Source organism: Canis lupus, chromosome 8, assembly GCF_048164855.1.
Source record: "Canis lupus baileyi chromosome 8, mCanLup2.hap1, whole genome shotgun sequence".
In the NCBI taxonomy this organism is placed as follows: Eukaryota; Metazoa; Chordata; class Mammalia; order Carnivora; family Canidae; genus Canis; species Canis lupus.
The window spans coordinates 46799409-46816867 of NC_132845.1; the positions used below are offsets into that span (position 1 = coordinate 46799409).

General features: G+C 44.4%; 1 protein-coding gene across 7 annotated transcripts in view; it reads left to right on the top strand.

The window, feature by feature from the left end:
• Positions 1-17459, top strand: part of SNX29 (sorting nexin 29) — a 528280-nt gene that overhangs the window by 12401 nt on the left and 498420 nt on the right. For 6 of the 7 annotated variants that reach the window (XM_072835835.1, XM_072835833.1, XM_072835832.1 and 3 more), the window contains exons 2-3: positions 5865-5929; positions 7991-8043. In XM_072835835.1, the coding sequence (XP_072691936.1) occupies positions 5865-5929; positions 7991-8043 (118 nt within the window). Of the gene's footprint in view, positions 1-5864; positions 5930-6195; positions 6314-7990; positions 8044-17459 lie in introns of those variants that run through there. The other variant, XM_072835834.1, reaches the window with a different exon arrangement.

A 17459-nucleotide genomic window follows, 5' to 3' on the forward strand; every position in this document is an offset into this window, starting at 1 on the left:
GTGAGCCTCCCTGGCCCCAGCAGAATGGCAGTGTGGAGCATGGTAGAGGGAGCACTGGCCTAAGAGTCAGGCAGACCATGGTCTTAACCTTTGATGTACTGCTTGCTTAGCTGTATGACCTTGAGCAGAATTCCTGGCATGCAGTGGCACCCAAAGAATATTGCCTTTTTCTTTCCTTCCTTGAACCTGCTTCGTACATTGCAAGGATTAGCCATCAACCAGAGAAATACCTGGCATGACTTTACTCCTGCCACTGCATAGAGAGGTAGGGAAATACCACTGTTGAAGTGTGTATGTGACCTTAATCAGATGACCTAACGTCCTCTGTGGGTGGCAACCACATTTACCTTGACCTCCAGGGTTGCAAGGATTAGAGGAGGAATAAACATGGAGTTCCTAATGCCTCTTGCTTGTTTCCCCCACCTCACCCCCACCCCAGATGCCATGGACCCTTTTTTACTTTTATTCCGCCCAGTGCAGCAAGCACAGAGTCCTGGACTGGGTAGCTTTCTTGTGCTTTAGAGAGAAAGCCAATTGAAAGCATGTCTTAGAGCCAGAGGTCTTACCCTCTGGGATATAGGGTTGCCAACAACAACAACAACAACAACAACAACAACAACAAGACGTGCCTCATATAAGCTAGGCACTATTCTAGGTGCACAATCTACATTTAAGACACTTAGGAGGTGCAAAGGGGGTGAGTAACTTACTTGCCCATGGTCACATAGCCCAGGGTGAGGATTTGAATCTGGACTATCCCATTCTTAAGTCTTGTCTGTCTCCCTAGGAGGTGACAGAAGGCTGGAGGTTTGTGCTGAAAAGTAATGTAGGATCCTAAGGATTCTAAACATTAAAGACAACAGGGATGCTCATGATTGATTTTTCACACGCACTTGTGTCTTCTGAGTTAGAGCCGCATGGGATCACTGCATTTCTTTGATGGGTTTGTAGCCCCCTGGGGGTACTCCCTGGGGTAGCTTTATATTTTCTTTTGTTTTTAGCTTTCTATTTTCTATTTTCATTTTGATGGGGCCCTAATAAGGAATGCAAAAGAAGCCTCTTCAGGCTCATCTGGTTAGTAGTGTGGACTCAGGGCTGCCCTTGGAAAAGGAAGAGAGCAGGAAGACTGGGGCTTCCTTCACAGAAAATCACAGAAAAATCAGTGGGGCTGTGATTGCAGATTTGTTGCAAAGCTGGAGAGCCAGCAAGATTTAGCAAACGGCCAACGCTGGAGCTAGTGGACTTGAAATGGAATCCTTCCTTGAGTACTTTCCACGGGAGTAGCCTTGCGTGCTCCACGCTGAGCCTCAGTGCTCTGGTGAATGGAGCTACCTTTCCCATGACACTAAGGATTGTCAGTCACTTAATGGCTTTCCCCACAGTTGAAGACCAGTAGGTGGGCATTGCCTCCCTGCTCCCCTCCGGTGGTTACAGCATTTGAGACAGAGGGGACAGAGAATCTTCTTGACCAGGGCAGGGGTGCTTATTCTCCTCTTGGTCACTGGAAGAAGGCAGGAAGAAGGCAGGAAAGACACTGGTAGCGTAGATTGCTCTGTTTGCCTGTCTTCATGGGGGCCCCATGTTCCAGACTGCAGAGCTAGGACAGCACCATCTCATGCAGAAACTGGTGCCTAGAGAAGGGAAGTGACTGTCCCTGTCACATGGCCAGCAAGCAGCTCTGCCGGGATGAGAACTCATGATGTCTTGTGACTTCCAACTGGTGCTCCTTCCACTGCTCTTTATGGCCATGGCCCCCTGGGCACCTCCTGCAGTGCATACGTGCTCCCAAGGCTGCCTGTACTCCCTCCACCCCTGCTTCCCCCCACCCCGCTTCTCTGAATCCCCAGTTAGGGCCAGGATGGTCTCACTCAAGTGTCCTTCTCGCCTGCAGAGCAATTGCAGCCAGGGAGGGTGAGTGGAGGGCTGAGGCCCGCGTGAGGCCTGCGCAACCTCAGATTGTTTCTCTGTGATGAATGGGCTTTTCTTCCCACCACAAAGAGAGGCTTTGCGAGGTAAAGCAGAGGAGGCTGCCAGTACCTTCTCTGAGCAGTGGGTCAAGATAATATAGGAAAGATCCAGGATCATCATGCATATCAGGAAGGGTAGGGTGCCACATCCTCCCTGAACCAGCAGCATCAGCAGCATCCGGGAGCTAGTGAGAAACACTGAATCTCAGGCTCCACCCAGACCTGCGGAATCAGAACCTGTCTATAACAAGAGCCTGGGAGATTTTGTGTGAACATGGAAGCTTGAGAATCACTGCACTAAAAATGATCAGTAATGAGATGATGGAGATTTTTATTTTCTTTGTGCAGGTTTTCCTGATTTATAATTATTTTTTTACATGAATTTTTTTATCATGGTAAAATACAGGTAAGAAAATTCACCATCTTAACCACTTTTAGGTGTACAGTGCAGTGGTATTAAATATATTCACACTTTTGTGCAGCCATCAGCACCATCCATCCTCTTGACTCTTTCCATTTTGTAAAACTGAAATTCTGTCCCCATTAACACTAATTCCCCATCTTCCTCTCTTCCCAGTTCCTGGAAACCACCACCATACTTTCCCTTTCTGTAATTTTGATTACTTCTTATAAGTAGAATCATGCAGTATTTATCTTTTGGGGGACTGACTTATTTCAGTTAGCCTATTGTCCTTAAGTTTCATTCCATGTAGCATAGTTCAGAATTTCCTTCCTTTTTAAGCTGAATAATAGTGCATTGTGTGGCTAGACCCCGTTTTGCTTAGCTGTCTGTCCATTACACTTGGGTTGCTTTCACATCTTAGCTACCACTGATGCTGCTGCTGCGAACATGGGTGTACAATGTCTCTTCAAGATCCTGCTTTAAATTCTTTTAGGTGTCTACCTAGATGTGGAATTGCTGGGTCATATGGTCATTTGATCACATAAATTACTTTCACGATAAAAAAGATAACAAAGGCATTTCAGAGTGGAAAACTTTGTCAGGTTTCCAGCTAGCATTGCCCAAGGACAGGTAGGGTTGTTGGATGCAAGACTTGGAAGAAGGAAGAGAGAAAGCCTGACTTGTCCATCCCGGTGTTAGAGAAGAGCAGAAGCCATACCTTCTGCTAAACAAAAAAGTAGGATTGACAGCTAGACATAAGTATCAAGAGAGATGTTTGGGGGCTTTGGGTGCGGTGGGGGGGGGTGTTTTCAACCATCCTGAATGACACTTTGGCATACTTGTGTGGTGGGAATGATGTGTAGTACATCCTTACTCAAAACCCCTCCAGAGAAAAATAACCGTGACACCATTTAGGAAGACGCTTATCACCGTGTGTCCGTGGAGTGTCTATTCTGTGTTTTTTTTTTTTCTGTGGGCCTGGGGTGAAGCAGGAGCCTTGTGTGGTGACCCCAACACAGACTTTTGAGGGACATGGTCTTGAGTAAGGATCACGATTCTACCAATTAGTATTCAAATTAGAACAAAACCTGTTGTTTTGGTTCACAAGGCCCTTTGTGACTGGCCTCTGCCTGCCTGTCTGATCTTTCCTTCCTCTTTTTTGCTCTTTGCTCAAGTTGTAGCAGACTTCTTCCTTCTGGTCCTGGAAGACTAGAAGCCAAGCTTGTTCCTGCCTCTGGGCATCCACCCTGGCTATATACCCTGCCTGGAACGCTGGGATCCCATGTCTTTCCGGGGTTCCTCCTTCTCTTTATAAAGGGCCCAGCCCACACGTCACCTGCAGAGAGGCCTTCTATCACTGCTCTGGTGAACAGGACCCTCTTGCTTCCTCCCTGTCTCATCACCCCATTTGGTTTTTCTTCTCAGTATGACTCTGACATCATCTCGGTTTAGGTTTACTTAAGTGCAATTTCTTTCTTCCCTAAGAGGATCTTTTCTCCATGAGAGAATGTTTCTTCTATATGACTTCACTCCTGTGTCCTGAGCACTTAGCACATTGCCTAGGACACAGTTGAAGTTAGATAAGTACCGAGTGGGTCAGTGCACATGCTTGCTGTGCTCTGTGGACTTCATTTTCCCCATCTGCAGTGTGAAGATCCTAATACTTATAGGGTGGTTGTAGGAATTACAGGATGTAACACATGCAGAGTACTATTTTGTGTCTGGTGTGCAGGAAGTGCTCAACACGTGGTCACAGTTGTTATCAACTGAGTGGCCCTGACATAATTTGGATGAATCACTGACCATCTCTGGTGTGATGCCTTGCTGGGACTCCCTGGCAAAGCCCATGGTAAATTGCCCAAGAGAAAAGCAGCTTGGTGGTACTTTAAGGCCTGTGGTGTGGGGCATCTGTTCTTGTACCTCTGAATTTGATTCTTTTTTTTTTTTAAATTTGATTCTCCCTTGAAATAACTATGTTCTCTGTCTGGAGCATCATAATACATAGCTGTGTCTCTGTTGATTGGAATCCCCAGGTCTCCTCTGGGGCATCAGATGTAGCTCTCTAGCAGTCTGCTTGGTGCTTTGAAGTGTCCCTGCCTCAGACATTTTCATTTTATTTATTTATTTTAAAGATTTATTTATTAATTCATGAGAGACACAGAGAAAGAGGCAGAGACACAGGCAGAGGGAGAAGCAGGCTCCATGGAGGAAGCCTAATGTGGGACTCGATCCTAGGGCCCCAGGATCACACCCTGAGCCAAAGGCAGATGCTCAACCACTGAGCCACCCAGGCATCCCCCTCAGACATTTTTAAAAAAGATTATTTATTTATTTACTCATGAGAGACACACAGAGAGAGAGGCAGAGACACAGGCAGAGGGAGAAGCATGCTCCATGCTGGGAACCTTATGCGGGACATGATCCTGGGACTCCAGGAACATGCTCTGGGCCAGAGGCAGGCGCTAAACTGCTGAGCCACCCAGGGATCCCCTCCCTCGGACATTTTTAAATGGAAGTTAAGCATATACCATGTGTATCAGTTAGGAATGCTTTTGGTTGCAAGTAACAGCCTGGTGTATAGTGGTTGAAGCAAAGGGGGTTATTTGCTGTATGAGAGGTGGGAGATTTCTAGTATTGGTTCAGCAGTGAAATGACATCAGGGCTGGTGTCTCTGTGAGTCTCTTGGCCTTCCCTCCTGGCTTGTTGCTTTGTGGCTGCATGGTGCTACTCTGGCTAACCCCAGTGTGTTTATAATGAAGGCGTGAAGGATGGAAGAAAGAATGAAACCATTAACATGTATTCTTTTATCAGGAAGGCATGGTTTCCCCAGAGCCCTCCCAGTGTCCTTCTGCTTACATCTTGTTAGCTAGAACTTCTTAAGGTCACCCTTCCAAAAGAGGCTGAGAAAAGGAGTAATTAAACTTTTCAGCTTGTAGCACAGGAGGTGGCATGGGGAAAAGATGTTGGAGCTGATGGTGAGGTCAGCCAATGGGTATTGCCTGCCATACTAGGGGAACCTGTATTGTAAGTTAGACTGTTGGTTCTCAACTGGGGGGTGTTTTGTCCCCCATAGGACATTTGGTAGTATCTGGAGACATTTTTTGTTGCCACATCTTGGGTGTGTGTATGTGCTAATGGTATCTGGTGCGTAGAGCCCAGGGATGCGACTAAACGTCCTGCAGTTCACAGGGCAGCCCCACCACAGAGAATTATCTGGCCCAAATGTCAATAGCGCCAAGATTGAGAAACCTGAATTAGACCATTCCAGACACATTCTTCAGGTGTGGGGAACATGAATTTAGCTGCTTTCCTGTGATGTAGCAACAGGCAACTGGCCAAACTTCACTGTAATGATGTAGATTACTGGTGTCTGTTCTTGTTGATTTCATTACAGAGGAGGCTGATGCCGGTTGGGGACAGCCACATACTATGTGGCAGAGTCTTGGTAGAGGGCTCTTGCCACAAAGAACTAATGAAGCCTCATTGCATTTTAGGACCACAGAACAATGACCTGAAAAGACAGTTTCTGCTGGAGCGTCTGCTGGATGCAGTGAAACAGGTAAGAAGAAAGCTCTCATTTGACTTTGAGGTCAGGAAACAGTGTCAGGCCATCCATGTCCAAGTCATCTCTGCCCTTTCATGTGCATGACTTACTCCCTCTTTCCATCTGGGAGCAGTGAGGCTCACGGTGTTCCCCAGAGAGTGACAGAGCAGGGAGGGCAGTTGGAAGTAGTGACTTTCTAATGCCTTTGGAGGACCCCATCCTTCATGATGTCCCTTTGAGAAAGGCATTGCTGTTGGTTTCAAAGTCTCACTTCCAAGCAGTTGTGTTTTAGGGCAAGTCTTCCGGGTGCTGAGGTGGTGGCTGGAGTTGGCACCCTGTGGGCACGAGAACAGAGACGGGACGAATGAAGCCATGCCCAGGGTCGCGTGGGTCCTCCAGGTGGGCTCTGCTCCGGTTGCTTCATGCTGTTCTTGATATCCAGTTTTTAGCAGGTGTGAATGCAGGCTTTGGCGTGAGCCTGGCTTGGGTGTGCTTGCCCGTGCCTACCAGATGTGCATCGTGTAGTATGCATGTGTCAGCCACGAGCCCAGCTCCCTGCGAAACTTCTCATTTTATCCTTCTGACCCCCCAATGAGATGGTTCCTGTGATGGTTTCCATTCTATCGACAAAGAAACAGAAGCTCAGAAAGGTCCAGTAATTCACTTAAGGAGCTATAGGTCATGAGTAGCAAAGCTAGGACCCAATGCTGGGAATTCTAGGTAGCTCACATTTTGGAAGGTGTAACTGCCAATCATATGCATGCAGTCCCAATATGGGGAGATAAATACTTTCATAGGGATATGTGTCAAGTGTTAAAGTGAACCCAGAGAACTTGGTATCTCCCAAGCCTCTAGGCATCCTGGTAGGGTATGTGGTGGAGAAGACATAGACTCAGGCGAAGCTGGAGTCCAATACCAGCTTCACCTCTTCAAGGCTGTGTGTGTTGAGGCAACTCCACCTAGCCTCTCTGAGCCTCCCTCTTCTCTGTCATCGGGTCACTGCCTCTAGAGGGCTGTTGAGAGGGTTGCATTTGTTAAAGTAGGTAAAGGGCTCAGCAGTAAATACAGAGCCCACGTTATTTGTTTCTTTGTCCTGGAAGTGGGGAAATACAGTGGGAACATAAAGTAGATGTGGAGCCACTTTCAGCATAGCTGTTGAACAGAAATAAATTGGAGCCTATGCCCAGAGCTGCTATTACTATTGTTGTTGTTGTTATGACTTGGGGGGATGAAAGCGTTGTACATAGACCTTTTTAAGGTCAATTTTATTGAGGTATAATGGAGGCATGCAATAAAATACACTAATTTTAAGTGTGCAGTTCTATGAGTTTTGACAAATATATCATTTATAATCATTCATTCATTCATTCATTCATTCATTCATTGGAGAATACGCTCTGGAATCTTGCAAGCCTGCTACCCACAGTGGAGATTCCACACCTTTAAAAGAGAGTAGTGGCTACTGCTGATGGCAGCATGGTATTCTGAATTGAATGATATATAACTAAAAATGGTGAAAATGGTAAACTTCTCATATTCTATTTTTTTTCCACAACTAAAGAAAAAATGATGGTTTGCTTTTATTTGTATCCACCCTGGATGAAACGTCATTTGGCACAACCAGATGACATGGTTGAAGCCTGAGTCATGCTGCCATAATTTTATCGCCAGTCATAACAACTTTGGGGCCCTTTCCAGAGGCACCCATCATCAGATTTGTGGAAGTTTTAATTGTGCCTTGTGGAGCTCTTGTTCAGACAGTCAGCTGCTGACATACAGAAGCAGCTTCCTAGACGATGTACACAAGGCTGTGTGCTTTTGTTTTCCTCTTGGTGTTGTTTTCCCACTAGCTCCACTGTACAAGGGGGAGATAAGGGCTTCCTGTAAGTGGTGGCTGGAAGGCCAGGGTGTCTACTATCTCATGTCTTGGCTTGACACCATGGTACGGGGACACCCTGACTCGGCACCTGGAGTTCTTGGCCCTGTGTGTCTCATGATCCTGAAATCCTGTGTGGGCTGTTTGTGATGTTTGAGTGTCCCATCCTGATGATCTCAGTGGCTTCTTTTTCCATGCAGTGCCAGATCCGCTTTGGAGGGAGAAAGGAGATCGCCTCAGATTCTGACAGCAGGTAAAGACATTGCTTCTAAAACCATTTACTGTCAAGGTGGAAAAGGTGGCCAGAGATGACTAGCTTCTGCATTCTGTCTCTGCAGCCAAGTGGTGCGGTGATTCAGTTTGGGTGATTGTAGACCACCTATGCAGTGACTACATGTTTAGAGTATTTGCAGCTTCCTATAATACTCCCTCCTTCTAGTAGTCCATTCTGAAGGAATTACCTGAAATATGTTTCTGCATAAGTTATTTTCAGGGTAATTGATAATGATGGCAACTCAGAAATTGAAATGCTCAACAGGTGGGAAATGCTTAAAAAAATTCAGTGCCTTAGTAGAATGGAATGTTATGTAGCCATTAAAATTGATGTCCATACAGCATTTGTTTTAAGCAGAGAAATGCGCATGTAGTAATTTATAAATTACATTTTTAGTTAAAATAAAAAGAGCAAGATACAAAAGTATGTGGATGCAGAATGATGCTAGCTATGTTAAACCACCACTCTGGTGGAAAATGTACCAGAATGTGAACAGATGTAATCCTGGGGTTGAGAATATTGGGAATCCTTACACTTTCTGATATTTTTCATATTTTATACTGTGATTGTGTGTTTCTTTTATAATTAAAAAAAAGTCTAAAAATTGCCATTGACCTCCATGACCCAGGAAGGGCTGATGTAATTGCATAAGCTTCTCACATTGACTGGGAGGAGACGAAAATGTTTTGGCAAAGGTAAGAGACACACAGGCATTTACTTTGTGAAGTCATTCAGGGCTGATTCATGGTGGCAGGAGGAACGTTCCAGCAAAGGAAGGGAAGGGAAGGGAACTCACTTGCTCAGCATTCATCTCATCCTGGAGACTGGCTGCGGCCCCCACCCTCTCACCCCACCCCTCCCAGTGGAGCCAGTCCCTTGTCTGTCCTTTCAGACCCATGTCTGCGATTCTTTACCAGCTATCAGCAAAGCATGTAGTGCTACGTTTTAATAGAGCTTCAGGGACTGTTTGAAACTGGTGCAGATTTAAAACATTACTCTTCCCTTATTCTATCTCTTTTTTTACCTGGTTTTTCTCCCTAACACTTAGCACCAACTAACAGACTATACGTTAAGCTTTTTTATTTTGTTGATTTCTGTCTCCATGTGTCATAATGTCAGCGCTGTGCAGGCAGGGGTGTTTGCTGTCTTATTCACTGATGTACCCCCGTGTCTGAAAGCATGGAGAAGGTGTCTGGGTGAGCATGTGCATTGCACTGTGCTATAGTCAGGTGTTTAAATATCTGTGTCACCATGAGGCTTGTGAGCCTTGAGGGCAGAGGGGTCACTCCTCTAGTTTGTATTTCTTAGGGTTTTGCACAAACATTTCCTTCCTGTCACACATTTGCTTCTGAACATATGCTTGTGGCATCAGATCATTAGACTGATTTACTGCATTAGTTTTTCATGAGGCTCTACTATGGGACCTGGCCCTGGTCAGCACAGGGGTCCTGATTTGGGGATGCAAGGTCCACCTGCATCAGAATCATCTGAGAGGCTTACTAATCAATAATGCAGTTCTCCATCCCCTTCTGACTTCCTGCGTGGGTGCACATGAGCATGTGCAGGTGTGTGTGTGTGTGCATGTGTATGAGTATGTGGATTCAGGACTTCTTCCTCACTTTTTTTTTTTTTTTCATAATTGTCTGGTTCTTTTCCTGAGAGAGGGAATCCATCTCTAAATGTTAGATTAATGTGTTCTTATATAATAGAATTTACTACTAAGATTTTTATTAGGTGTAATATTATGTTTTATTGTAGAAGTTAAAAAGGTAATTCCTTCAATGAGAAATGTAGTTTATGGCTAAAAGGAGTGTGCTGCTTCATATTAATAATCATAGTTACTGCTTCTTAAGGCTTCTGTCCCTCATTATTCACGTTGACACTTCAGGATAGCTCCGAGAGAAGTGGTGGTATTATTCCGTCTTTACAGATGAGAAAACAGACTCAGAGAAGTTGGATAACTCAGCGTAGGTTAGACATGTGAGAAAGTTAGACTTGCAAGTGGGACCCTAGTTTCTAGGGCTTCAATGTCTATTCTTCCCATGTTATACTACATTTAGTGATTTTGTTGGTTTTGAAGCTAGGTTTAAGAAACATAGCTTTTCCCTAACTTTGAGGGTTCCTTCTCAGTAACAGAGTCTTGGTCTTATCTTTGAAATATGTTTGGGTAAATGTGGCACCACCTTCATATATATAGCAAAGGCCACATCATTGTCCTTATTCCTTGAGAAAGCTTAACCTCAAGAGGGAATGTCTGTGAATGTTTTGTTGTGGGGTCTGAACACATAGTGGGTCTCCTCCACCCCTGACAAATGGCCCCGCACCAGAAGTGATCTCAAATGTATTCTCTTCTTTCCAGCTCTTCTGCTATCACCTTGTCCCAGTCACCACATCTCTCTCAGGACGGCTACCATAGACTGTTTTCCTTCTGGTCCTGCTTCTTCTGCACACAGAGACTTCTGCAGAATGTGGATGCCTTCCTGTCTCTCTCCCACGGAGAGCCTTCCCTTTCTTCCCTTTGCTCTGTGGAAAAAGACTCACATCCCTAACAGCCTCTCTCTCTCTTTGCTCCAGCTACCGTGGTCTGGCCTTTTCTGTTTTTCTTTTCTAGTTTTTAAAGTCTTTTAATAATTTTCAGGGAAATCTTAAGACCCCTGACACCAATTATTCCCCTACCCCCAAGTCCTCTGGGACTGTTTTCCTTGCTCTATACCATGGATCAGCAACTATTTATATTTGTTCCTTGTCATTCTTGGCACTGAGCTCTAAAGCCCCTGAAATTCCCAAAGTCATAAAAGCCATAAAGGTGTATTCTGTTATGCTAATGCAGTGACTTTTAGAAAGTCCCAAAGGTTGGGGGCCGGTTACCAGGAGAACCAGCCCTGTGATTAGAGGGTTGGAACTTTCCTTCCCAGCACCCCCCACTCCAAGGAGAGGGATGGAGATGGAGTTCAATTGCTAAAGGCCAATGATTTAATCAATTCTGCCTATGTAATGAAGTCTCCGTAAAAACCTAAAACGATGGGGTTCCGAAAGCTTCCAGGTTGGTGTACCTGTGGAGGCACAGGGAGAGAGGTGTTCCTGGGAAGGGCATGGAAGCTCCATGTTCTTTTACCTTACCTAGCCCTATGCATTTCTTCCATCTGGCTGTTCCTGAGTTACATCCTTTTATAAGAAACCTGTAATCTAGTATGTAAAATACTTCTTTGAGTTCTGTGAGCCACTCTGGCAAATTAACCCACAGAGGAGGTTGTAGGAATCTTTGAGATATGTAGCCAGTCAATCAGAAGTACAGGTGATAACCTGAGCTTGCCACCAGCATCTGAAGCGGTGTGGGATGTGTGTAGTCATGTAGAACTGAGATCTTAACCTGTGGGGTCTAATGCTGTCTCCAGGTAGGTAGTGTCAGAATTGAGTTGAGTTGTAAGACACCCAGGACACCCAGTTGGTGTCAGAGAAAATTGCTTGGTGGTGTGGGGAAAACCCACACATCTGAATAGGTGATCAGAATGAGATCTACCTTGCCAGTTGGGAGAATTAAATCAGATACTGTGTGTGAAAGTGCCAGACATGTAGGTGTTAATTTCACTCCACAGGGACCGATATCTGGCGGGGACAGTCATCACTCAGCTGTGACTCCTGCCCATGCTGCCTACTGATGGAGGTAGTAGTCTGCAAATAGAAGGGCAAAAGTGAATTAGTGAGCCTTGTCAATGTTCTCTTTTGCTCTCGGAGGAACTGAAGATGGAAGATTTCTTTCCATGTAACTCCGGGTATAGTTCTCGGTCCCATTTGGAAAATGGAGCTCTTTAGATGTGCCTCTTCCCCCATCATTCTCCTGCAGGAAGTTAAGAACCAGTGTCTACTAAGACACAATGAATATTTGGAAGGGTTTTTTAAAAATTTTTATTTATTTATGATAGTCACAGAGAGAGAGAGAGAGAGAGAGAGAGAGAGGCAGAGACACAGGCAGAGGGAGAAGCAGGCTCCATGCAGGGAGCCGGATGTGGTACTTGATCTTGGGTCTCCAGGATTACACCCTGGACTGAAGGTGGCGCTAAACCGCTGAGCCACCCAGGCTGCCCTGAATGCCATTTTAAATTTACTGCCTTAGGCAAACTTCTAGTCATGACTGGAAGTGTTGGCCTATGGTCACAACTAGATTCTAGATGGTTGGATGAACATTAGTAGGAGCCTTTGAAAGGGTAGTCCACAGGTGTTTCTGCCAAGGCTGTTTGGTAACAAGCAATAGAAATCTACTCCAGTTTAGGATGTTGTGATCTTATAGAGTTGATGGCAGGCCAGGTTTGGAAACAGGAAGGGGTCAAGACAACTTTAGAAATCTAAGCTGGAAATGGGGGCTCAGAAATGGTCTTCTAGCAAGAATGGAGGTCTAGTTAAGGTTCTGCAGCGGGAGTGACTCTCTCATTCTGTTCAAGATTGACATTCCAGGGAGAAACACCGGATTGGCCAATCTCAGGTCACATGGCCATTTCCTGGCCACCAGCAGAAGGAGCTTCCTGGGACCACACTGGCTTGTGTAGTGCAAGAAGTCTACTTGGGTTCACCATCCCAAGACAAGATCCAATGAGGAAGAAATAAACCTTCAGATGAAATCTGAGTGCTGTGATGAAGGTGGCTATTACGAACACAGGCTGGCCACAGTGCCCAACATTTGCCACTTGTTGCTGCTGTACTGTAGTGACCATCTTTCTTGGGACAGTACTATGTGGTCTAAAAATGTTCAGGTCTATGTCAACAGCCTCATTTGATCCTTGTAATGACCCTGAGGTGTAGACCAGCAGAAAGGGGAATGATTTTTCACTTTTACTGGTGTAGAAACTTGGAGGCTGGCCATTTATGCAGCATTAATTTAGTATCTAGTACACATTGGTGCTAGGGGCACAGATTTTGGTTGGGTGGGTCACGTGGTTTATGGGTAGTGGAGCAGGACTGGAGTCAGACTTCATATTCCTGGAGTGGTCCTCATTATCTGACATTATAACTCCTCTTGTTTTTCTAACACAATTTCCCCAAATGAGAAATTTCTATCACTGCAAGTGCTTAACATTATTTTTAATATTAAATGTCATGGCATTAGATTCCTTTCAGTTGCTCAGTGGCTCAGTGGTTCACCCTTCCTTTTTCAATCTCAATGATACTGGTGGTGAGACTTGGTTTAGCCTTAATGTGAGGTTGAATTAAATGAAATTGCTGATATTTGATCCTTTTGACCTACAAAAACAATAACATCCTATGGTTCAAAGTGGTCTGTCTCCAACCACCTCCTCCTCTTGAAACAGAGGCTTTAGTCTCCGTCTCCCTCTGGCTGAGGGGCTGAGCCAGGATTTAATACTTTATTTTAATTACATTTTCATTTACTCTGTAGGGCCCATGATGCTGGCTTTCCATTTGCAATAGCAATAGTTTTCCCTTTTAAAACAGACTTCTTTGGGCAGCCTGGGTGGCTCAGTGGCTTAGTGCCTGCCTTCAGCCCGGGGTATGATCCTCGAGTCCCGGGATCAAGTCCCGTATTGGGCTCCCTGCATGGAGCCTGCTCCTCCCTCTGCCTATGTCTCTACCTTTCTCTCTCTCTCTCTCTCAGGAATAAATAAATAAAATCTTAAATAAATAAAAAAGACTTCATTTTATTATTTTATTAATTTAATTTAATTTTTAAAATTTATTTTATTGGAGTTCAATTTGCCAACATATAGCATAACACCCAGTGCTCATCCCATCAAGTGCCCCCCTCAGTGCCCATCACCCAGTCATCCCCACCCCCCGCCCACCTCCCCTTCCACCACCCCTTGTTCATTTCCCAGAGTTAGGAGTCTCTCATGTTCTGTCTCCTTCTCTGATATTTCCCACTCATTTTTTCTCCTTTCCCCGTTATTCCCTTTCACTATTTTTTATATTCCCCAAATGAATGAGACCATATAATGTTTGTTCTTCTCCGATTGACTTATTTCATTCAGCATAATACCCTCCAGTTCCATCCACGTCGAAGCAAATGGTAGGTATTTGTCATTTCTAATGGCTGAGGAATATTCCATTGTGTACATAAACCACATCTTCTTTATCCACTCATCTTTTGATGGACACCGAGGCTCCTTCCACAGTTTGGCTATTGTGGACATTGCTGCCAGAAACATTGGGGTGCAGGTGTCCCGGCGTTTCATTGCATCTGTATCTTTGGGGTAAATCCCCAGCAGTGCAATTGCTGGGTCATAGGGCAGATCTATTTTTAACTCTTTGAGGAACCTCCACACAGTTTTCCAGAGGGGCTGCACCAGTTCAAATTCCCACCAACAGTGCAAGAGGGTTCCCCTTTCTCCACATCCTTTCTAACATTTGTTGTTTCCTGCCTTGTTAATTTTCCCCATTCTCACTGGTGTGAGGTGGTATCTCATTGTGGTTTTGATTTGTATTTCTCTGATGGCAAGTGATGCGGAGCATTTCCTCATGTGCATGTTGGCCATGTCTATGTCTTCCTCTGTGAGATTTCTGTTCGTGTCTTTTGCCCATTTCATGATTGGATTGTTTCTTTGCTGTTGAGTTTAATAAGTTCTTTATAGATCTTGGATACTAGCCCTTTCTCTGATATGTCATTTGCAAATGTCTTCTCCCATTTTGTAGGCTGCCTTTTAGTTTTGTTGACTGTTTCTTTTGCTGTGCAAATATCATTCTCAATGGGGAAACACTGGGAGCCTTTCCCCTAAGATCAGGAACAAGACAGGGATGTCCACTCTCACCACTGCTATTCAACATAGTACTAGAAGTCCTAGCCTCAGCAATCAGGCAACAAAAAGAAAAGGCATTAAAATTGGCAAAGAAGAAGTCAAACTCTTCCTCTTTGCAGATGACATGATACTGTGCATAGAAAACCCAAAAGATTCCACCCCAAGATTGCTAGAACTCATATAGCAATTTGGCAGTGTGGCAGGATACAAAATCAATGCCCAGAAGTCAGTGGCATTTCTATACACTAACAATGAGGCTGAAGAAAGAGAAATTAAGGAGTCAATCCCATTTACAATTGCACCCAAAAGCATAAGATACCTAGGAATAAACCTAACCAAAGAGGTAAAGGATCTATGCCCTAAAAACTACAGAATACTTCTGAAAGAAATTGAGGAAGACACAAAAAGATGGAAAAATATTCCATGCTTATGGATTGGAAGAATTAATATTGTGAAAATGTCCATGGTACCCAGGGCAATTTACACATTTAAGGCAATCCCTATCAAAATACCATGGACTTTCTTCAGAGAGTTGGAACAAATCATCTTAAAATTTGTGTGGAATCAGAAAAGACCCCGAATAGCCAGGGGAATATTAAAAAAGAAAACCATAGCTGGGGGCATCACAATGCCAGATTTCAGGTTGTACTACAAAGCTTTGGTCATCAAGACAGTGTGGTGCTGGCACAAAAACAGACACATAGATCAATGGAACAGAACAGAGAATCCGGAAGTGGACCCTCAACTTTATGGTCAACTAATATTTGACAAAGGAGGAAAGACTACCCACTGGAAAAAAAGACAGTCTCTTCAATAAATGGTGCTGGGAAAATTGGACATCCACATGCAGAAGAATGAAACTAGACCATTCTCTTACACCATACACAAAGATGAACTCAAAATGGATGAAAGATCTAAATGTGAGACAAGAGTCCATCAAAATCCTAGAGGAGAACACAGGCAACACCCTTTTTGAACTTGGCCACAGCAACTTCTTGCAAGATACATCCATGAAGGCAAGAGAAACAAAAACAAAAATGAACTATTGGGACTTCATCGAGATAAGAAGCTTTTGCAAAAACAGACTTCTTTACGTGGAAAATGTGAGCCAAACTCAGGACAGGTCAGGAAGGGTACCCATCCTCAGATGTAACAAAAGTTGCCCAGCTCTTTATGGCAGATGAAGTCTGGGAAGGAGCTCTGGCTGGTCCAGTGTGAAGCTGGTGTGTGGCGTTTGGGTCTATATGATACATAGCACTGTTCAACTAATACCAGAAATGAATCCAAAATGTGAGAGTGTGGGAGGGAGATTTGTTTGATATTTTGAGATTACACAGCAAGATGCAACAGTCCTTGTGTGAAGTGTCACACACCAGGAAATTAGAGGCAGAGCTTGTTTCAACAGATTCTGTCCTTAGAAACCTCCCCAGGAGGAAGTGGGGGCAGCCACTGGGCTCTGAAATGCATGTGTTTCTCCTCACCCCTCTCTGTTGGAATCCTCTGCTCTGTGTTTCCCTAAGAACAATGACCCTTTCTTGTGCTTCATTAAAATTATTCTGCGTACTGTCAGTCACGCTGGCCTATGGAGAGGCCATAACATATTTTTGAATAATTTGCCTACTAGAAATAGTGGCTCAAGAACTCAGCAGGCACTGGAGGTTACCTCAAGGGGTAGATACGTTATTCTTCCACAAAAGCATCTTCTTCCACGTGAAATTACAGCACACAATCTGGAAGCTTTCCCTTGGAATTATAAACAGCAGCCCAAACTTCGGGGTGGCAGGATGTGCATGGGACTTGGAGCTCAGAGTTTGAATCATGGTGTTGTCAGTCCCGAATCATGTTGGTCTGTGGACAGGTTTTGACTTTCTTGTGCCCTGATATCTTCATCTGTAAGTGGGTACAGTTGTAATCACTTGGTAGAGCTGTGAGTTAGTTTATGTGTAGCCTTTTGAATAGGGCCTTAGCAGCTAGTAAGTTTCCAGAAATTGTTAGCTATTGTTATTGTCACTATAATTTTATGTAAAGTGTCCTGACACTTGGTAAATATTCTCTGCACAATGGGTCTCTTTGCCATTATGGCGGGGAGCGGGGGACAATGAATTGGCTTCGGGTTGTGTCTCAGAACATTTAGGAATTGTACATTTTTGTGACCCTTTAGTGACTATGTCAGAAGAAGCCAGAGAGGAGCTTTCTTCTCCTTTCCAAGCTTACCAGGGAAGAGTGATTTGTTTTGATGACTTTTCTTTACCTATGAGGAATTAGAAACATTTCTGAACTTTTCAGAGAGCTTCAAAATTAAACCAGCTGCACTTTGCTGTTCCCTAGTGTTATTCTTAGCATAGTTGAAAACTGTCATATGTATTTCCTCTGGACACTTATGAAACCAAATGGCTTTTTCAGGCATTCCTTTTCCTCTTTTACATGTCTTTGGATGTTCATCATGTGATTTTTGTCTTTAGTTTTTCACTGGTTTCCTACCAGCCCATTAGTCTGAGACATTGACTAGATATGATATGGCACTCAAGTAGCCATAATCTAAGAAATGATACCCTAGTGGATCAAGTTCAAACACCTCCCCAAGACAGTAAGAGAGGAACCTCCTGACTTTGCAGACCGTCTCCCAACACATCCAACACATCCACGATCTCA